Below are 23817 nucleotides of genomic sequence, written 5' to 3'. Positions count from 1 at the left end.
ATGTATCATATATCCATACCTATTTTTTCATTATTACAAATATTAATTAAACTTTTTTAATAAAATAAAAAATAACATCAATAATATGAATCATATTATTATGATATTGCAATGTATTTAATATATTAAGTATTTAATATAAACATATTTACTTTTTCGCCAATATCAAATACATAAAAGAAAATTATAATAAATATTAAATAAGAATATCAAATAATATTAAATTAAAACCTAAATCGTATTAAAAATATACCTTAATAAATGTGAATATAATTTTTTATTATTATGTAATAAATTAAATGTATTTTAAAAATTTAAACATATACAAAGATAGAATTGATACTGAGATGGGACATGAAAATGATGAAATAATAAATGTATACATACTTATAATTACCTTCATATATAATTTAAAAAATTAAATATTATTAATTTTCAAATCAAATTTAAAAAATATAATATTACTCATCATAATTATATTTATTTTATTAAAAAATAATCATGAAAAATGGAGAAAATAAAAATATGGAAGTAATAGGCAGAGGTTGATTTGTGATCCAAGTTTTATTTTATATGGCATGGCTAATTGATGATGGTCACAACTCCCAATGAAGTTGGCCCCCATAAGACAACGCTCGTCTTTAATGCGACCTCAACTCTCCACACAACACAAGACAATCACACACACACTCAAAAATATCGATAACATCCTCTACCCTTCACCTAACAAATTATTGTTGAAATAAAACGAGTTTTCAGTGTATAAACTGATTTTATAATTGTTCCGGCAAACAACTAATGACCGATTGAGGACAAAATTAACCAGTCATGAGCTAACTAAACGTATAATTAGTCTAAAAAGTTATTAAACAAGTTTAAAAGAAATTGAACCTATGTAAATTGTTGAATCTTTCGAGAGGAAATTATCGGAAAGATTTAACATCAATAATAGATGAGTATTACTCACACATAACAAATTAACATCACTCCTAACCCAGAATCTTAAGATGAAGAATTGATGAGTCTTTATTATTGTATAGTGCTCAATTGTCTCATTTTTACTTAATAAAGTGACATGTGTAAAAAATAAAATAAAAATTCAAAAATTCAAAAAAATTAAAAAAAAAATCCGAAATTGACAGGTGGCGTTAACTTTAATCCCATCTAGTCAAAGTTAAAGGTAAGGAAAAATTGAATCATTTTTAAGAGAATGAAGACCAAATTGAGACAACAAACAACTTGAAAACCAAACTGAAATTTCATGACAAATAAAAGGATCAAAAGAGTAATTTAATCTAAAAATTACCTTTTTTTTTTCATCTCCAATAATTTTATAGATATAAATTTTATCTTATAAATTAATTTATGATCGAATTAAACTTCAAATTTACTTCATAACAATAATTATACTTTATTTTCTTCAAAATTTGAATGTAATAAATTTGAAGCATGACATGAGACTAATAACTGCACACACTACACTCCATTTTGAAACTGCATGGACTCCCATTCCTTGCAAATGTACGTGGTTGATTCCTGAACTTTTTATATGCATGGAATCATTGAAGTGATCTGCATAAACTGATTAGTATAATCATATTTTGATTCGTATTTTTTACTCACTTTTATTTTATTATTTTTTTATGATGTGATGATCTAAAATATTTAAAATAAAAAATAAAAAATAAAAAATAAAAAAATAAAAAAATCATTATTAACTTATTAACTGACTCGCAACAGAAGACACCTTAGGCCACGCCAGCGTGTAAACCTCTGTGGAGGACGTCTCTCATAATCATTTGGTCGGAACCCTACCTATGCCAATCTGCCACACAAAAGTTAAAAAAAAATACAGAACTTCATTGTCATCTTGAAAATTTTGTTTTTCATGTCCCAATTTGGCTCTGAATCAAGCTTCAGAGGACAGGGGTGGCCCCCAATGGAATGTTGAAAAATACAGAACAGTTCTCAGAGATGTGAATCAAAAGATGGTTATAATTTACAAAAAAGAGATTTTATGACTTATTTACTTTATGTAAATTATCCCTTCACTCTGCACCTGTTATGTATCCTATGGAACCAGATTTTCCACGTTATTCTTACTTGTTTTCTGTGAATGCAATTTACAATATACTCCAAAGGTTGAAATAAGTTATCGAAAAATAATAATTTTGTAAAATTTCTATACTTTTGAAAAAAAAATGACAAATTTGAACAATTTTATTTCCTAAGAAATTAAACCTTGTTATATTAAAAAATATATTTTAAAAAGATATTCTTTTAATTTAATATTACCATATTGATATTGTAAAAAATTTGTTAAAAAATCATTTTCGTTTTTATAAACTGAGTACACTCTGTGTGACGACTAGTATTTATTTTTAGTAAAGCGTAGGTCCCTTTCCGTTTCACGCTTCATTCCCCACGCCGTGCTTTAAAATTATACTACTAAGTTACAAAATAGGTAGGGTGGTACAATAATTAACAAAAACAAATGATTAGTAATCAGCAATTAATAAAAGTATGGTGAAGTGATAGAGATGGTATCCTAAAAGATAATCTTGATTAGTATGATTTATTAGGTTGTATCCACTTGCATCAACACAAATAAGCATGAGGTAATGTTAGTCGTTGCGGTTACATGTTAAGCCACTTTGCCATCTCGCTATTGACAAATCACTCATTCATCAATTCATTATCAACAAATTTCAACACTCTCTTCTGGCCTTGAATTAAAATAATAATAAAATAGTAATACTAATAATGTAATTTTCTCCAAAGTACAAACCTTTTTTTTCAAAATGTTTTAAATTTAAATTCCTTAAATAGAAGAGTACGATTGAAATAAAGTTAGATTTAACACTAGAATCTTATCTATGATGACATTAAAAATATATATAATTGTATATAAGCATATTTGAGATTCTTAATAAAATTGAAATTTTTATATAGGTTATTGGAAGTACTGTATCGAAAATGAGATCAGTTTACAATATATAAAGTTAATGTAAATTTTACAATTTTATAGAGTTGAGTTAAACATAAAATTTAATTTTTAATGATGATCAATCTTGTTGGCTGACTCTTATGAGTACAATATAGTCATTGTATCGAAAACTTTCCTAATAAAATATTTAGGTAAGTATGTATCGTTAAGATGAACGACCGTAAGAAACGAATACTATGTAATAGTGAATGATTCCACTCGAAGAGGAATGTATTAATGTAGAAGGAAATCATTATTGGCAATACAAGCTTGAGTCTAAATTCTAAATTAGGTAAAAGTGAGAAAGTTGAACACTATGTAAAAGATAAAGAACCATATATAGATTTTTTTAGGTTTTGGATTGAAAGTGATGTCAATCTCTTATTCAGATTGGACTCGAATTTCATATTGGTATTAAGTCCCTCCAATGAATCCTTATTTCAAAAGTTTCATTAGTGATATAAGAATATGAATTAAAACATATTTATATAATTCAACATGAAGAAATTTTTTGAAAATTCCGTATCGACTAATAATAAAGTTAATTTATAAAATAATTTACATAACAAGTAACACTATGGTCAATTATTTTCATGACCCACGTAATCACCCACAAGCAACAATTGTGTAATAAAGTTTATACCTAAAATTTCAACCCAGTTTCTCTTGTGCCAAAGTCAAACGCTAACTTTAGGAGATAATAGAAATAAAAATAAACAAGAAAAAGTTACAAACAAATACTAATTAAAGAAAATAACAGACCAAGACGTAGGAAAACATATAATAACTAAAATAATTAGTTTTTTTCACAAACTGAAGGACTACATATAAACCAATTATGATCCTAGTCGCATATATAAACTACATTAAAATTAACACTTTTTTGAACCTAAAATTGTAACATCAAACCTTAAAACTTTAGCTTCGATCACATATTAATGGTATTACAGATATGAATTTATTATTGTATTTAAATATAATTTTAATATTTATAAAAAAATTATAAATATAAATAAAATGAAGAGCACCAACACCATTTTATTAATAACATAAGAACTATTAATATTTATATTAAAGCAATAAAAAATATGAATGTTGGATGGATGCAACTTTTCTATACGTAAACTATTCGATTTTTAATTTTTTAAAAGTAATTTTGTATATTAAAAATTTAGTTTTAAAATTATTGTAATTTGTACTTAAATTTTAGTTAATATTATATTTTTAAATAAAATAATATACATGAGTGACTCTTTATTAAAAATATAAAATATAGGAGTTTTCATAAAATAATTAACGGTAATGAATACCATATTTGTTTAAAAAATAAGGGAAGGGAATGTCTTTTATAATTGGAGATGGTGTGATTCTCATTTTATTAAAATAAAAAAAATATTTTACTAAAAATGTAAATTCCTGTGAAAAAATAAAGGAGATTAATATTATTTTATTAAAAATACAAAAAGAAAATACATATTTTTAATACGTGTGACCAATAAAAAGTTAAATAAGATAAATATTTATTTTAAACTAAGAGATGGAAGAGTATTTTAGTGTATCCCAACTCAAGAAAAATATAGCACCAGAGACAAATAAATATAATTTCCCTTCAATAAAATAATGTATCAGTAATGCAAGTCAAGAAATATCGTTACGTGATATATTTTATCATTAATACAAGCTGTAGCAATAAATGCATTATTAATCACATTTACACTTTTCTTTGTTTTTTTCTCTTTGAATATTTATTAGCGCAAAGTATCAGCAAATAATTTCCTCTTTAGGATAGACATATTTTGGGTACACCCAAAATCAATTCCTAAAATCAATCTATGTTAATAAATTGTTTGGAGACACCCAAAATCAATTTCTAAAATCAATTTTAGATGAATAATTCACATTAAAGAGAATCAACTTATTATAGCTTCTCCATCAACCAAAATTGATTTTCCCATGTCAAATATAATCAATCTTCTTAAAGTGTTTCCAAACACACCCTAATTCAAATCCGTTATCTTTTTTAATAGGCTTAATCGGTGAGATGATATCCACATTTGTTTGGTTGTTTCCGCTTTTAAAAATGTGTTAATTATGTTATATTTTTTTGAAAAAAATATTTTAATTAGGTCTATTTAAAAAAAAAAGTAATCATTAATAACATTAACAGCGTGTCACGTCAATATGTGGTATTTTTAATTTTTTTACATTTTTTAATTCAAAAAAAAATACATGTCAGGTTCCTGGTGTAACACGTGTTAGTGTCACGTGACAAGGTATTGCCATGTGTGTCAGTATTACTATCAAGTGTAATTGTTTTCATTTCAATTTAATTTCCACATATGTATATTAATTTCAATTTAGTCCTCACATATGTCTTTTTGATTCAAGTTAGTCCAATTTTATTTTTTTTTCAAAATAGAGAAATATTGTTTTTTTCTTAAATTTAAGACGAAATTTATTATTTATATAAATATTACATCGATATTTATTATTAAAAATGACTTACAAAATTAAGTACAAATATTTAAGGTTAAATATGTTTTTGATCCCTTAACTTTGGGTGAAAATTGTAGTAAGTTTCCCTTCAAAACTTTGGTCCAATTTAGTCTCCCAACTTCATAACAATGTGAATTTAGTCATTTTAACCAAATTTTGTTAAATTTATTTAATGTTTCAAATGCGTTTCAACCAGGGACTAAGAGTCATGAATAACACAATATGGGTTAACAATTAAGAAAAATATAATATGTTATAACGTCATTTTCAATAAAAAAATGAATATAACATGAATAAATTTGGTCTCAATTTTAAGAGAGATACTATATTGCTTTATTATGAAAAATAACATAATTGAGACTAAATTAAACCAGAAAGACTAAATTGAAATCAAGACAATGAAACTTAGTAATAACACTAACACATAGTAGTACCTACCTTACTGCATGACAGTGATAGTTCCACATATCACATTAGGAACCTGACATGTGACATTTTTTTTTAAATATTAAAAAAGAAATGAAAAGAAAAGAAAATGAAAAAAAAAATCACATATGAACATATGTCGCTAACGCCATTAATGATATCTTTTAAAAGGATCTAGTTGAAACATTTTTTCAAAAATTGAGACGTAATTGACACATTTTTAAAAATGAAACATTCAAACGAAAACGGATATCATCTAACTAATTAAGTGCTAAGTAGGTTTCATATAATTATTATTATGAAACCTAATAGTTACCATCTACTATTCTTATCAAACATTTTATGGTTGTCATATGGTTGGAGATGCACGACTCTTTTACATTGGTACATATGGATAAACAATTTTAGTGCGTCTTAAGTTATTGCAACATACAATACAATCAAAAATGTTAGCAAATTTAAGAGTAAATGAAAGCCCCACAGAGACAAATATAAGATTTTTAATATTTTTTTCATGTTGAAGTTAAACATCTAATATGAGACAAGTATTTGTAAATGATTTGACCAAATTCTAATACTAGATAATAAATAATCATAATAAGTCTTGTTATAAAAACCTATGATACCATACTAGTTAATAAATTGAAGTTTAATTCATTATCACGAAATTTTACAAGATTAAGATTTTCCTCACCTATATGTCTTTATAACATGTAATCACCAATAATCATGTACATTACTTATATATATACGGTATAAGTAATTTTGGTTTGGAGGATCTAATAATTAGAAAAGCATGTGAAGAAATAGGATGTTTGTCTGGCCGTATGATGCTTCTTGTGATAACATTGCTATTTTGACAAATTTGTGCTTGGCCAATAGGCACGTGTAGTTCATATAAATCCATGTTGAAATTATTCTGAGCCAGAAAAAAAATTCATTCTACGTAAGACCTAAGCACAGCCACTTATAAACTATTGACGTATATTACCAAAATAAAACTGGTCCTCACCTACCCAATTTGTAACACAAAATGGTTACATATTCTTTCTGCAAAACAAACAAAATCATTCTTCTCATACTTCAAATTCTAAAGTCTTGGTTCAAACATGTGGTTGGTTCACAAAGTTCTGCGTTTTGAGTCAATTCATGTTCTTTGAGCCCATTTTCTTTTACCTTGTGAAATTTATGTAACAAAAATTAAAAAAATAAAAAAATTAATGAAGTAGGACTTTTTGGTGTGTGTTTTTCTTTCACCTCACACATTAAATTAAAACCAAAATCAGGGGCGGTAGAGAAAGGTGTGGATGTCATGAATAGACCTAACTCCCAACTATAGGCGAAGCAAAATTTATTGAAATTCTATATATCCTTATATATATATATATATGTCAATATTAATTATTAACAAATAATCAGTGAATTACAATTTTACCCATTCAACTAACGACAAAGACAGTCTGTTAAGTAGTACAAGAAATCATTTCTTATGCCATTAAACAATGTTAATTTTTTCCATCACTATCTTATGTTATTTATACCTTAATCACGGCCACTAAAAACATTAAGTTTAAATCTGGCTAGGAAAAAAGTAGACAAAATAAAATGTCCCATTTGAAGGTACACACACGTGCAATGCACTTACTAAATCTGAGTTTAGTTTTCATATATGTTGTGTAAATTAAGATTTGTTCCCAGTTTTTTAATTTTAAAATGGTTACTATAAAATAGAAATTTACAATTATAAACTTACACGAATTTCTTATATTTTGATGTTTTTCGATTAAAAAGACAAATTCTATTTTGAAAAGCTTACAAAATTTAATACGTTTATTGAGTAAATTATTGAAGTGATTTTTTTAATTGAAACACACAACAATCTTGTTTTTAACGTAAAAAAAAAAAAAAATTTGACGGCGAACAAAAAAATGAGAAGGAAATGTTGATTCCATAAAATTTTGATTTGATAAACTGAAACTAGAATGTACTTATGTGGATAATGAAAAATTGAAATAAAAAAAATACTAAAAATGGATAGAAGTGGAGACGATGGCTGCAGTAATTGAAATTGATGAAATTGGAGGAAGGAACATAGCTTCCATATTTGACTCATCAACGTCTACTCATAGAAGGAAGAAGGGTTGGTGGACAACAGCAGTGACCACCAACAGAACAAAACAACAGAGCACAACGCATAGTCAAGAGAGGCACCTCAATCATGTTACATGTTTGTTTACATGTGTTGTGGTAGATTAATTAGATTCATTCATCCCTTTGATGACGTCACATACATCTCCTTCTTCTACCCAGCCAAACCCCAATTCTTTGAACCCTTTTTTTACTGATTATTTGAATTATCACCATAATTTATTCGCATCACTCACAAAGAGAGAGAAAGCACGAGAGAGAGAGAGGGGGTAGCTGGGAACTACTACTACTACTAATACTAGTTCCTCAAGAGGTGTGGCAAAGGCAGGTACCACGTGCAGCTTTCATTGAATAGAGAGACCCAACCCAACCCAAACCTACCTCACTCAATCCCATCCAACTTTTTCACTATTTGGTTTGGTTTGGTTTATGCATGATCATTGTCACTGATCATCATCACCGTTCACATGGAATACCCCAACAACTCTCTCACTTGTAACCCACCTTCTTAAGCTCTCAATGCTTCTTCTCCAACTCCCACCAATTTTGTAGAATAAAATTAAAAACAACAAAAACAAATTCTTGATTTCGTCCGCCCAGCTTTCTTTCTTCCGGAGGTCTGTGCTGTGATCCTTTCTCTTCTGCCTTTTGTGTTCCCCGTGTGTAATTCTCTTTGACTTCATTTCTGTTTTTCTTTTTTTTTCTGCGCACCCACTTAATGTTAAAAGCTCTGTGAATTGTATGTTGTTGGTGAAGGAAAAGAAGAGCCTTTTTATGTCCTTTTGTTTGGAATTGGTTTTGGGTTTGTCTGCTCTAGTATAAAATCTGTCTGTTTGCTGAATCGGAAGTTGGAGAGGGGTTAATTGATTGAAAAGGTAGCAGTGAGTTATCTCATTAGACGCTGACCTGTTGTTTTATAATTTTCTTTGGCAATTTATGGTTTCTCCATACCGCATCTGAGAGTGAGAGTGAACCAGTAGGATGTGTTTGATTGTTTGTATCTTAGAGTGAAAACTGCAGGTTTGGGAGAAATTGATTTGTGACAGAATTTTATGCTTGGAATCCCGATTTTCCAAAATGAGTTAATCGTGTCAGCCACAGTTGTCAGTGTTTCCAAATCTGTTGTTTCTTACCAAGTCCATATGTGGTTGACCAAAAAGAGCTTTACAACTTTTTCTTTGGTTTATCCATTTTCTTTTACATCATGCCGAAGATGCCAGTAAAAGATGAGATGGATTTTTTTACTTCTTATTTATATGATTTATCTTGAGTTCATTATTATAATAAGTTGGTTCAATGATTCTTCAGAAAGTTTACTGAACAAGCAATATAAATTGAAAAAAAAATCCTAGCTCCTAATTTATTCTCGTATGTCTTGAGCTGCTGGTAATATTTTTTTGTTATGTTGTACACAGGAGACATACAGAAGGAGAACAATAATGGCTGACGTTGGGCGTCGGAATGGATATGCAAATAGTGTACAGCCAAATAGGCACCCTGCTGCAATATCCGAAGTAGATGAATTCTGCAATGCCCTTGGCGGAAACAAGCCAATTCATAGCATTTTAATTGCAAACAATGGAATGGCAGCAGTCAAATTTATACGTAGTGTTAGGAGCTGGGCCAATGAGACGTTTGGCACAGAAAAAGCCATCTTGTTGGTTGCCATGGCTACTCCAGAGGACATGCGAATCAATGCCGAACATATCAGAATAGCTGATCAATTTGTGGAAGTACCTGGTGGGACCAATAACAATAACTATGCCAATGTGCAGCTTATTCTTGAGGTGTGTGATGTTGACTTCATGAGATTTTGTAATTCAAAATGCCATGCATATTTTGTTAAGGAAAGTAAAGAAAAGACAGTACGGATGGAAATCATACTTGGCCATGTATATTTAATTTTTCTGATTTTTTAAAGTTATCAAGTTGAATGTCATTTACAACGAACATAATGCTATTGATCTTCCAGACATAAAATATTCATTCTACAAAAATTGGTATTGCACAATTTGTTCCTGTTGCTGGATACGTTGTTGTTGCCTATAGCTCAATGCAGTTCATTCTTGTTACTATAGTGATTTGAGTGCTTATGTAGTACTTATTCTTTTTTGACCTATATAACTTACAAATTCTGTTTATTGGCATAAAATTTACTGCCCAGATGGCTGAGATAACTCATGTTGATGCCGTGTGGCCTGGTTGGGGTCATGCTTCAGAAAATCCTGAGCTTCCAGATGCATTAAAAGCAAAAGGAATTGTATTTCTTGGACCTCCTGCCATATCTATGGCTGCATTGGGAGATAAAATTGGTTCATCCTTGATTGCTCAAGCAGCAGAAGTGCCAACTCTTCGATGGAGTGGTTCTCATGTAGATTTCAATCTCCTATTATAGTGCTTTTCTTTTGTGAGAGATGCCCTGCTCATGAGTTGAAGTTTCTTCTTACAGGTGAAAATTCCTCCTGAAAGTTCCTTGGTTACTATTCCTGACGAAATTTATCGGGAAGCGTGTGTGTATACAACAGAGGAAGCTGTAGCAAGTTGTCAAGTTGTAGGATACCCTGCAATGATCAAAGCATCTTGGGGTGGTGGTGGTAAAGGCATAAGAAAGGTTTGCTTCTTGCATAAACACTACTGTAGCATTTAGAAAATCCTATAACCTTACCTTGTCTTCCAGGAGTATGTTAATTGTTTTCAAATTGGAAACTCCGTATATACCTATAAGAACAAGAAACATTCTTGTGCGGATTTTATTTTGGTATGATTTATTTGGTTCAATTTAGAAACTAACAGTCATGTGGGTTTTTAGGTTCATAATGATGATGAGGTAAGGGCATTGTTCAAGCAAGTCCAAGGTGAAGTTCCGGGTTCACCTATATTTATAATGAAGGTTGCATCCCAGGTTAGATAATCCACTGAACTTTGATCTGAAAGAACATGATTCTAGGGTCTTGGTCGAATTCTGATAATCTCTTTTGTTCTAAATAGAGTCGACATCTAGAAGTCCAGTTACTTTGTGATCAGTACGGAAATGTTGCAGCTTTGCATAGTCGTGATTGCAGTGTTCAAAGGAGGCACCAAAAGGTACGCAAACGTTTTGTTGCCCAACAAATTGCCATGGTGAATTGAATCTCTCAATTTACCTAATCAATCGTCTGTAACAGATTATTGAGGAGGGTCCCATTACCGTAGCACCCATAGAGACAGTGAAACAACTTGAGCAAGCAGCTAGAAGGTTGGCTAAATCAGTAAATTATGTCGGGGCGGCTACTGTTGAGTACCTTTATAGTATGGAAACTGGAGAGTACTACTTTCTAGAGTTGAACCCTCGGCTACAGGTAGCCTTCAACTACCTTTTAGCTTAATACTTATGTTTGGGAAATGCTTCTGTTATAATTTTGGAGATTAGTTAGAAAGGTGGCGTGGCTTGAAATCAGTTCTTCCTACTTTCTAGACCTTGTTTTGTTTTTATGTTATTTTATTTTTAACCATCAGTGATTGTTTTTGTTATTGTTATATAGGTTGAACATCCTGTTACTGAGTGGATAGCAGAGATAAATCTGCCAGCAGCCCAAGTTGCCGTTGGAATGGGTGTCCCCCTCTGGCAAATTCCTGGTACAACTTCAGATATATTCTTTAGGTTAAATTATTGATTTGATCCCTAGGAATGTAAAATAGCATAACACATGTTGACACTCTAATAATGTCATAATTATTCTTTTTAGTTCTTATATTTCTTTGAGAAAAAAAATCTTGGAAGCTTAGACACAATTTGAACACAAGTAAAGATAGTGAGCCGCACCTATTTTTGACTAAACACTTCCTAGACACTGCTATCATAAAAAAATAAGAAAAATTAGAAGAAACCAACTTATATTATAAAACTTGTGAGCCTCATAATATCTCTGTTGATGTTTTTTTCATAAGGCTAAACTAGTTATTTTAACTTTTAAGATGTATGTTTCCAAAAATTTAATTGAGAGCCATTATTGTAGAAAAACTATAACTTTACAAATTTATTTTTAGTGTGAATCATATAAATTTTCATTTTCATTTGAGATTTTTGTTATATTAAAATAAATATTAGATGTGTTGCTGTGTCCTGTACTTTGGACATTAGCCATATCCTGATGTCCATGTTAGTGTGTGTCCGGTGTCTGGATCAGAGTTGGTACTTCATTATAGTTGTCACAGCTTTAAATTTATTCCCTACATGAGATAACTTTAAGTCCTAGTCCCTACATTTGTATAAAAGATAAGATTTTGCCTTATACCCAAAACTAGAGATTTTTTCTTGCAGTGTAAATCTGCTACTAAGCCTTCCTTATTTAATTTCCATTAAAATTTTACTAGGGACTAAAGATTACAATTTTCTCGTATAGACTGAAACTTAAAATGAGGAAAACGGTTGGGACCCAATGAATAGTTTAAATTATTCTTTACTGTTATTTGCTTTCCTCTTTTCTATTATTTAATTTCTTACATGTATTTCATGTGTCTCCTTTAACAGAGATAAGGCGTTTCTATGGGGTGGAGCATGGTGGTGGATATGATGCTTGGAGAAAAACTTCAGTTTTAGCTACCCCTTTTGATTTTGACAAAGCACAATCCACAAAGCCAAAAGGTCATTGTGTGGCTGTGCGAGTGACTAGTGAGGACCCCGATGATGGCTTTAAGCCTACGAGTGGCAAAGTGCAGGTTAACTACCAAGTCCAACATCAATATCATCTGTTGCTTCATTCATCGTGTAACATGTACTGAGTTCAAGTATTTGTGCAGGAGCTTAGCTTTAAAAGCAAGCCAAATGTGTGGGCATACTTCTCTGTCAAGGTAAGTCTTCTGTTTCTTCAGATGCAGGCATAACAAATGTTGTGGTGCTAAAGTTTGTTGAATTATATATTTGCAGTCTGGAGGAGGAATTCATGAATTCTCAGATTCACAGTTTGGTAAGTAGTAAAATTAATGAATTAAACAAGTAAACAAATTAACTACTGTTGATTTTCAAATGACTAATATATCATTATGATCTTCAATTGGGAACTTGCATATTCCATAGTATTGTGTTGATAATGTTTAGAGTTCACGCACCACCTGCCTCAATTCTAGGGTGTACCTTATACGTTTGTTGGAAAACTTCATTTAATGGGAAGTGGTTTTAAGGTGTAAACATTGTAGAAGAGCCTATATACAGCCTATCTTTGAATCACATATTCCGGTGGCATCTCCAATTTGGTAGGCATCTAGAGAGGAGGGGTGTTAGAAAGTTTCACATCACTTGCCTCAATTCGTGAAGTGCAACTTATAAATCAGTTGGACAATCTTCTCTTTGAGATTATAGGATGGAATCTAGTAGATACATCACGATGTGGATATATTTTGTTTGTTTTTACCTTCTCCACCTTCTTTCAATGCATAATGAGCAGTACACCTCACTTGTTATGGGACACATGATTAATATTTGAACTCATGAACTCATGATCTTTTAGTAGTAGAGCCAAGAGCTAGGATGTACAGTTGGATTTGATGAAAGGTTGGGAAAACGGAAATTTCAATGCATGTGTCAAACAGATGTGTGCAGGCACATTTGCTTGTGTATGTAAAATTGTTCTTCATAGGTCTCCACACTAAGCAGTGGTAATAATTTTTTAAGGGTGAGCCTTGGCACAACAATAAAGTTGCGCCTTGGTGACTAGTTGGATGAGTTTGAATCCAAAAATACCCTCTTTGCGTATGCAAGAATAAGGTTGTGTACAATGACCCTCTTCCATATTTCGACGAGCAGCTTTGCATAATAATTTCTCATAGTCCCTGCAGTTTTATGTTGGTTGTCGTCCTCATATCTGTATTAGTGGTATTAAATGGACTAAGTATCACCCAATATTATATAAGGTTTAACAACATTTTATATATTTACTCAAAATTTTGCAACCTTCTTTTCCTGTGTTATATTTCAATCTGATAAAACAAAAAGAGACAGAGTGGCATTTTGCAAATTATAGGGGTGGAGCAGGAAAAATGTCATGGAAATGGAGGGATGTTCTGTTTTTTAGATTACAGGTACTAGGGAATAGAGATGATCATTGTTGGGAAAAGAAGCAAAACATCATGTCCACTCAGTTTTCTCAGATTTAGTGAGAGCTTCTGATAATGATTTTGAAATATTGATTCTTCTGTTAAGTAATGCATATAACAAACTTCATTATTGGTGAATTTGTTACGGTAGGGTATAAATTCTCCTTAACATTCTTGTTCTTAAGGATCATGCATGTATTTACACAATTCCCATACTATACTCACCTTATACTATCTTCTAATCTGGTCTCTTTTACCTCAGGGCATGTGTTTGCTTTTGGAGAATCTAGGGCTTTAGCAATTGCAAATATGGTTCTAGGGCTGAAGGAGATTCAAATTCGGGGAGAAATCCGTACCAATGTTGATTACACCATTGATCTTCTGAATGTAAATTACTCACACTACTACAAATTGTTTTGTGAAAGGTGTTTAAAATGCTGAAGTGACAATATTCCAATATTTGATCACAGGCTTCTGACTACAGAGACAACAAAATTCACACAGGTTGGCTAGACAGTAGAATTGCAATGCGTGTTAGAGCAGAGAGGCCTCCCTGGTATCTTTCTGTTGTTGGAGGGGCACTCTATGTAAGCAAACTTCGTTTGTTATATCCGTTATCTCCTTGAGCTTTTGTTAGTTTCATATGTTCATTCATAACCGTGATTGTTTCAATTAATGCAGAAAGCTTCTGCTAGCAGTGCAGCTTTGGTTTCAGACTATGTTGGCTATCTTGAAAAGGGACAAATCCCTCCCAAGGTATTGTGAATGGGAAGACCCTATAGTTTTCAGTGCCTTTAAACCCTATAGTGATGAAAATCTTTTTTGTCAACTGTTACAGCACATATCTCTTGTCCATTCTCAAGTGTCCTTGAATATTGAGGGAAGCAAATATACAGTAAGTATTCTTATAAATGTCAATTTGGTTTTCTACTTATCTTTGTTGAGACTTATGCCATATCAGGCGAGAATAAATTTGTGTAACTCATCTTGTAAAACAATTTCTAGATTGACATGATACGAGGTGGATCTGGAAGTTATAGATTGAGAATGAATCAATCAGAGATAGAAGCAGAAATACATACTTTACGTGATGGAGGTTTGCTTATGCAGGCAAGTATTTGTTCTCTAAACACCTATTTTATGCTTGCTATTTATCTTGCACTTTTCCCCACGACAGTACTATTCATCATACTCAAAATTATATCATCCCATGGTTTGTGAACATTTTGCATTGCTATTTCAATCTTAATGAGATTCTTTTGCTATAATTTCCTTGATATAGACATAAACTATTGCTGCTCTGATTTCTAAAATTTTAGTATCATGATTTAATCGTTTAGCATAGAGTATTTGTGAATGCATTGTGCTTCTCTATCAGTATGTTACAGAAATGTTATGTATGAAAAAGTACTTTATTTTTTCTGGAGATCTTCAAACCTTTTTTTTTTTGCCAGACATATGTGGGCATTTACGTACAGCTGATTTATCGTTATCTAATGATTGCATTATTTAATCAGAGTTAAGACTTAAAGCAAACCATATCTGGAAAGAAATTTGGTAAAGCAACAAATAATACTTTAGTATGGATAGTGTATGATTGGGCTGTTTAGAAGAAATGATGTGCATCTAAAGTGCATTTTGTAATTAATGCTAGTCATAAAGTAAATTATTCACCAAAAGAAAATATAAACTAAATAAGTATTGGTTGCATCAATAACTTCATCTTCAATTTGGCTAATAGTGTAGTTTATGCTAAACATCCCTATTTTATGACTGGTCTTTTGTTCTATATTCTTGAGTTATTAACTAGAAGTTTCCACTTGTTACAGCTGGATGGAAACAGTCATGTAATATATGCAGAGGAAGAAGCAGCTGGAACTCGCCTTCTAATAGATGGAAGGACTTGCTTGCTTCAGGTTAAATGAATTTATTTTAACATTAACTATTTCTTTTGTGTCCAAGGTAAGTTTTTAAACCTTTTATTGTCTATACAGAATGATCATGATCCATCGAAGTTGATGGCGGAGACACCATGCAAGCTTTTGAGATATTTGGTCGCAGATGACAGTCATGTTGATGCTGACACACCATATGCTGAAGTTGAGGTCATGAAAATGTGCATGCCTCTTCTTTCACCTGCTTCTGGAATTATTCATTTCAAAATGTCTGAAGGTCAAGCAATGCAGGTATTTAGCATTCAATTCCATAAAGAAGTACAGGTGCTAAAATTGAAGAACATAAATAATATATTATCACTTTTTGCAGGCTGGTGAACTTATAGCAAGTCTTGACCTAGATGATCCTTCAGCTGTAAGAAAGGCAGAGCCCTTCACAGGGAGCTTCCCAGTCCTGGGACCTCCTACTGCAATTTCTGGTAAAGTTCATCAGAAGTGTGCAGCAAGCTTAAATGCTGCAAGGATGATTCTTGCTGGGTATGAGCACAATATTGATGAAGTGAGTGAAGTCTTCACCTTGATTTATAAACACTATAATTTTATCGCATTCTAGGTGGTTGAGTAATCTGTTACGGATAGGAGATTTTTGGATTCTATTATTATTATTATTATTATGAGACATATATATATGTATGTTTGTCTTGTTAACAAGCTAGACAACTATCACAGGTTGTGCAAAGTTTGCTTAATTGTCTTGATAGTCCTGAGTTGCCTTTCCTTCAATGGCAAGAGTGCTTGGCAGTTCTGGCAACCCGTCTTCCCAAAGATCTAAAGAATGAGGTAAAGAGATACCATGCTGATTTTTTTTAATGTGGTTTAGTACGTTAAAAGTAATCTGAGCTGGTGTTGAACTTGTGGCTTTTCAGCTGGAATCAAAATATAAGGAGTTTGAGAGGATTTCAAGCTCCCAAATTGTTGATTTCCCCGCCAAATTATTGAAGGGAATTCTTGAAGTAAGTTTCTTTTCCGGAATTGTTCATTTTGATGTTTCCCCATTTAATATGAATAATTTATGAGGCATGTTTTACACTGCAGGCTCATCTTTCTTCCTGTCCCGAGAAAGAAAAAGGAGCCCAAGAAAGACTAGTTGAACCTCTGCTGAGTCTTGTTAAGTCTTATGAGGGTGGACGAGAGAGCCATGCCCATATAATTGTTCAATCCCTTTTTGAAGAGTATCTTTCTGTTGAGGAATTATTTAGCGATAATATTCAGGTTATTATAATTATTCAGCTGCTTGTACTGATATTGTGTGGCAATCTGTTTTGACCTTTTATGACTTCTACCGACAAAGGAAGTATTTTTCTGGTTGATGTTAATACTTATAAGAATCTTTGGTTCATTGTTATTGTGCATTTTATTTCTAGTTTTTACAAGATTCAAACTGATAATTATATAATTTTCTTTCTTTGTCTAAATCAAATGGTTTCTTTATTTTATTGGGGAGCTTTATATAAAAACTTATAAAAATATTTAGTTTTCTTCTTCTGGCTGTCATTTGAAGTTACAAATTACTGGTCTATCAGGCCACAAAATATACACTAGGAGGAACTAAGTAACTCTTCTAATATAAAAGTTTTCTTTATCTTTTAGTTTTCTAGAATATTTATGTTCCTTCCCTTGATGTCTAGGCTGATGTAATTGAACGTCTGCGTCTTCAATACAAGAAGGATCTATTGAAGATTGTTGATATTGTGCTCTCTCATCAGGTACGAACTTTTATAACAACTTCAGCAAGGGTGTTTTGCTTCCTCGATGTCTTGTTGACATTATACAGCAATTGAATTAACTGCATTTTTTGTGATTTTCAGGGCATCAAGAGTAAAAATAAGCTGATATTGCGTCTAATGGATAAATTGGTTTACCCTAATCCTGCTGCTTATAGGGATCAATTAATCCGTTTTTCTTTACTCAACCATACAAGTTATTCTGAGGTTGGACAATACCCTGAGAAATTCTGTTCAAGCTAAAAGTAGAATTTCATGTTATTCATCACATATTTTCTGGACATGGCATCTCTTCTACTTGGAGAGCATTGTGAATATATATCCTTCAATTATCTACTTTCCATTTCATCTTGCGGGTGATACTTTTACATCCTTGGAATATTTTGAGCAAAATCCTGATTTGTAATTATTTTTATGCAGTTGGCACTAAAGGCAAGTCAACTGCTGGAACAAACTAAATTAAGCGAACTTCGATCCAACATTGCTAGAAGTCTCTCTGAACTAGAGATGTTCACAGAGGATGGTGAAAATATTGATACTCCCAAGAGGAAGAGTGCCATCAACGACCGAATGGAAGACCTTGTCAGTGCTCCTTTGGCTGTTGAAGATGCCCTTGTGGGTTTATTTGATCATAGTGATCACACCCTTCAGAGGAGGGTCGTTGAAACTTATATTCGCAGACTCTACCAGGTATTTCAGTTTTACTGCTAGTTTCATATTTTTTAATTTTCCCAACTGTTATATTTGGCATTGGGGTGGTGATGAAAGGAGATTATCACATGCTTTTCTAACTTCTAGTATTTGCTATCAGCCTTATCTTGTCAAAGGGAGTGTTAGGATGCAATGGCACAGATCTGGTCTTATTGCCACGTGGGAGTTCTATGATGAGTACATTGAAAGGAAGAATGGGGTTGAAGACCAAACTTCGAAGAAATCAGTGGAGGAGAAAGACAGTGAGAAAAAATGGGGAGTGATGGTTGTAATTAAATCTCTTCAATTTTTGTCTGCAATTATCAGTGCTGCATTGAAGGAGGCGACCAATCACCTTCATGAAGCACCGACCAGTGGTTCTGCGGGACCAGTTAACCATGGTAATATGATGCATATCGGATTAGTGGGCATCAACAACCAGATGAGTTTATTGCAAGACAGGTACTGTTTCAGTAAATACTCATATGGGACCACTAACTAAAATTAAAATTACAGTTTCCTAGAAGAAAACAAAGTATAGATGGACTAATATACTCTCTTTAGCTCTGATATGAGCCTCCTCTTTCTTCTTGACACAAGCAACTTCTGGTGTTTTGCAGTGGTGATGAGGATCAGGCTCAAGAAAGAATCAATAAATTAGCTAAAATACTCAAAGAGCAGGAAGTAGGCTCTACCATTAGAGCTGCAGGCGTCGGTGTAATCAGTTGTATCATCCAAAGGGATGAAGGACGTGCCCCAATGAGGCACTCTTTTCACTGGTCAGAAGAAAAGCTGTACTATGCGGAAGAACCTCTGTTGCGTCATCTGGAACCTCCTCTATCCATTTATCTTGAATTGGTTAGTTATTTTTTCAAGTCCCTGTACTTTTAGAAGGTGTGAGAAGGCAAATTCCACTTATATGCTAGATCTTAAACTTAAGCATTGGTCTGTTTATAGGACAAACTCAAGGGCTATGAGAATATACGGTACACTCCATCTCGAGATCGTCAATGGCACCTCTACACGGTTACGGATAACAAGCCACAACCAATTCAAAGAATGTTTCTTCGTACACTTCTAAGACAGCCAACCACAAATGAAGGATTTTCTTCATATCAAAGGCTGGATGCAGAAACATCTCGAACCCAATTGGCTATGTCCTTTACTTCAAGGAGCATTTTTAGGTCCTTGATGGCTGCAATGGAGGAGTTGGAACTTAACGCACACAACGCCAATATAAAATCTGAGCATGCTCATATGTACCTCTATATCATACGGGAGCAACAAATGGACGATCTTGTTCCCTATCCCAAGTAACTATAGCTACAAACTTGTCAAATATGTTCTTTTAGCATATGGCCAAGCTTTTGTCTCTGTCTTACATTTGGATGTTAATACCAGGAGAATTAATATAGATGCTGGGAAAGAAGAAACAACAGTTGAGGCAATCTTGGAAGAACTGGCACAGGAGATCCATTCATCCGTTGGTGTAAGAATGCATAGATTAGGGGTTGTTGTGTGGGAAGTCAAGCTCTGGATGGCAGCCGTTGGACAGGCAAATGGTGCTTGGAGGGTCATTGTGAACAATGTGACTGGTCATACATGCACTGTACATGTAAGTCTATTTTACTTCAAAATTTCAAGAAAATCTTTTCCGCATGCCACAACTTTTCTGATTAGCTTTCTAAAAGGTTTTTTACTAGCAAAGGTGAGCCCTTAATAATTAACAAGGACTGTTTTGCATATATTTGATATAGAAATGCTAATTAGCATCAAACACCATTACATTTTTCCATTCCTTTAAAGTATTTATTAACCTGAAGCATTTGATAAATACCAGCTCATGTGTCAGCAATTCATTTATTTGAGTTTCTATAGAAGAGCTGTTTTAAAAACTTTGCATAGATAATGAATGCTCTTTGGGCAGGGAAAATGTCAGAAGATTAATGTCTTTTTATCAAGTGGAATTTTATTCTCTTTTCGTGATATCTTGAAAATTTGATCGGTATTCACGAATTGTGACATTTACAGAGTAATATATATATATATATATATATATATATATATATATATATATATATATGTATATGTGGACAATGTGGCCTTCAATTTGTTGGGTCAACAATATATTCCCATTTTTAGCTATATCTCATGCATTTGACGGATTATTAATGGGAATTATTTATAAATATTGATTTGATTCTTAATTTGTATAATTTCAGATATACCGAGAAAAGGAGGATACCAGCACTCATAAAGTGGTATACAGTTCAGTCTCGGTTAAGGGTCCACTGCATGGTGTACCAGTGAACGAAAATTATCAACCTTTGGGAGTTATTGACCGAAAACGTCTTTCAGCAAGAAAGAACAGCACCACATATTGCTATGATTTTCCACTTGTACGTGCTATTTAATTTAATGAATTTAATTGAAATATAAGTGTTCCACTTTTTGTTATGACTGGATGACACAAGAAGTCAAACCATGTTTCCTGAAGAGATATAATTCTTGCAGGCATTTGAAACAGCTTTGGAACAGTCATGGGCAATCCAACAACCGGGATTTCAAAGAGCCAAAGATAAAAGTCTTCTAAAGGTAACAGAGCTTAAATTTGCAGAGAGAGAAGGTAGCTGGGGTTCTCCTCTTGTTCCTGTGGAGCGTTACCCTGGACTCAATGATGTTGGTATGGTAGCCTGGTTTATGGATATGCGTACCCCTGAGTTCCCATCTGGAAGAACAATATTGGTTGTTTCAAATGATGTGACCTTCAAGGCTGGTTCTTTTGGACCGAGAGAGGATGCTTTCTTCCGTGCAGTAACAGATCTTGCGTGTAAAAGAAAACTACCTTTAATTTATTTAGCAGCAAATTCTGGTGCCCGTTTAGGTGTAGCAGAGGAAGTCAAATCCTGTTTCAGAGTTGGTTGGTCTGAGGAATCTAGTCCTGAGCATGGCTTTCAGTATGTATATTTAACACCTGAGGACTATGCTCGGATTGGATCTTCAGTTATAGCACATGAATTAAAGCTTGAAAGTGGAGAAACCAGATGGGTTATTGATACCATTGTTGGCAAGGAGGATGGCCTTGGGGTTGAAAACTTGAGTGGCAGTGGGGCTATTGCTGGTGCCTATTCCAGGGCATACAAGGAAACTTTTACATTGACATATGTGACTGGTAGAACTGTTGGAATAGGTGCTTATCTTGCTAGACTTGGGATGAGATGCATACAGAGGCTTGATCAGCCCATAATTCTTACTGGTTTTTCAGCACTAAACAAACTTCTTGGTCGGGAAGTATACAGTTCTCACATGCAACTTGGTGGACCCAAAATCATGGCTACAAATGGAGTTGTTCATCTTACAGTTTCCGATGATCTTGAAGGCGTTTATTCTATTTTGAAGTGGCTTAGCTACATTCCTTCTCATATAGGTGGTGTGCTTCCCATTGTTAAGCCTCTTGATCCTCCAGAAAGGCCAGTGGAGTATTTACCAGAAAACTCGTGTGATCCTCGTGCTGCCATTTCTGGAACCCTGGATGGTAATGGAAGATGGCTGGGAGGCATCTTTGACAAGGACAGCTTTGTGGAGACACTGGAGGGATGGGCTAGAACAGTTGTTACAGGAAGGGCAAAGCTTGGAGGAATCCCTGTGGGAATTGTTGCTGTAGAAACACAGACAGTGATGCAAATAATACCTGCTGATCCTGGTCAGCTTGATTCTCATGAGAGGGTTGTTCCTCAAGCTGGGCAAGTCTGGTTTCCTGATTCTGCAACCAAAACAGCCCAAGCAATATTGGATTTCAATAGAGAAGAGCTCCCGCTTTTCATTCTCGCAAACTGGAGAGGCTTTTCAGGAGGGCAAAGGGACCTTTTTGAAGGAATTCTTCAGGCTGGTTCAACTATTGTGGAGAACCTTAGAACATACAACCAACCCATATTTGTGTACATCCCAATGATGGGGGAACTCCGAGGTGGTGCATGGGTGGTTGTTGACAGTCAAATAAATTCAGACCACATTGAAATGTATGCTGATCGAACAGCTAAAGGTAATGTCCTTGAGCCAGAAGGAATGATTGAGATAAAATTCAGAACAAGGGAATTGTTAGAGTGTATGGGTAGACTTGATCAACAGTTGATAACTCTGAAGGCAAAACTTCAGGAAGCAAAGAGTAACAGGGACCTTGCCGCCTTTGAATCCCTACAGCAGCAGATTAAATCCCGTGAGAAACAGCTTTTGCCTGTGTATACCCAGATAGCAACAAAGTTTGCTGAACTGCATGATACTTCCTTAAGAATGGCTGCCAAGGGTGTAATTAAAGAAGTTCTGGACTGGCGTAACTCCCGAGCTGTCTTCTACCAGAGACTTCACCGAAGAATTGGGGAGCAGTCACTGATCAACAGTGTGAGAGATGCTGCTGGTGACCATTTGTCACATGCATCTGCAATGAACTTGCTCAAAGAATGGTATTTGAGTTCTGATATTGCCAATGGTAGAGAAGATGCGTGGTTGGATGATGAAGCCTTCTTCAAATGGAAGAACAATCCTGCAAATTACGAGAATAAACTAAAGGAACTGCGTGTGCAGAAAGTGTTGCTTCAATTGACAAACATTGGTGACTCAGCTCTGGATTTGCAAGCTCTACCTCAGGGTCTTGCTGCCCTTTTAAGCAAGGTAAAGAACTTAGAACTTTTCATTTCATTAGCTATGTCGTTAATGTTTGTTTTTTTAAACTGTTTACGTTTATTACTTGGTTCATTATATCTTGGAAATTTTGGTGCAGTTGGAGCCATCGGGTCGTGGGAAGTTGACTGATGAACTTCGAAAGGTACTTGGTTAGAGGACCCTGTATGTGTCTTATAAATGTAAGGGATCCTCTTGATTCCCAAGGGAAAGAAGGCAGCAGCATATCCCTCATTACTGCAGGGATCCGTTGCTTCAAAGTGTAAATGACATTAGTCTTGGATTGATTATTAATTTATGCAGTTAGAGGATCAAAACCAGCATCGCCATGTTCCATCTATTTATATGCTGGTTAGTTAATTCTCTTCCTACATTTGAATAAAAATGTAATAACGTGTAACTTTTATTTCTATGCATAATAACAATTTTGGGTAGTCGATATATGCTTTCCATCAAGTTTCAAATCACCATTTACGGAAAATACTCATAAACCTATCAAGTTTTGTAACATCTGATTGATCCATACATTTATATTAGGGATTTAATGTTCTGATTTTTACAAAGTCGAAATTATGACAAAATGTTCAAGTTAAAGCTAAAATTATATAACCTTTCTACCATTACCCCCTTCAGAATTGTTAAT

The 23817-nt window shown here is 33.2% G+C and overlaps 1 protein-coding gene across 3 annotated transcripts; it reads left to right on the top strand.

The window, feature by feature from the left end:
- Positions 1 to 8074: 8074 nt before the first annotated feature.
- Positions 8075 to 23615, top strand: LOC114162879 (acetyl-CoA carboxylase 1-like). 3 transcript variants are annotated; one of them, XM_028046867.1, is made up of 32 exons: positions 8075 to 8673; positions 9472 to 9843; positions 10221 to 10427; positions 10506 to 10667; positions 10866 to 10958; positions 11045 to 11140; positions 11221 to 11394; positions 11578 to 11671; positions 12567 to 12754; positions 12836 to 12886; positions 12963 to 13002; positions 14391 to 14515; positions 14599 to 14715; positions 14810 to 14884; positions 14967 to 15023; positions 15134 to 15238; positions 15958 to 16044; positions 16123 to 16314; positions 16394 to 16582; positions 16753 to 16863; positions 16950 to 17036; positions 17119 to 17295; positions 17712 to 17789; positions 17892 to 18014; positions 18228 to 18497; positions 18619 to 18959; positions 19118 to 19355; positions 19455 to 19810; positions 19899 to 20112; positions 20720 to 20896; positions 21012 to 23165; positions 23275 to 23615. In XM_028046867.1, the coding sequence occupies exons 2-32, from the start codon at positions 9496 to 9498 to the stop codon at positions 23329 to 23331; spliced, it is 6783 nt and encodes a 2260-aa protein (XP_027902668.1). In that variant the 5' UTR covers positions 8075 to 8673; positions 9472 to 9495; the 3' UTR covers positions 23332 to 23615. The 3 variants fall into 3 exon arrangements, with proteins under 3 accessions (XP_027902668.1, XP_027902669.1, XP_027902670.1); XM_028046868.1 differs by having other exon boundaries at positions 8075 to 8715; XM_028046869.1 differs by having other exon boundaries at positions 8075 to 8719.
- Positions 23616 to 23817: the final 202 nt, after the last annotated feature.

This window comes from Vigna unguiculata, chromosome 9 (assembly GCF_004118075.2).
Source record: "Vigna unguiculata cultivar IT97K-499-35 chromosome 9, ASM411807v1, whole genome shotgun sequence".
In the NCBI taxonomy this organism is placed as follows: domain Eukaryota; kingdom Viridiplantae; phylum Streptophyta; class Magnoliopsida; order Fabales; family Fabaceae; genus Vigna; species Vigna unguiculata.
The sequence above is the reverse complement of the archived record's forward strand: the minus strand, read 5'-3'. Positions and strand labels throughout refer to the sequence as shown.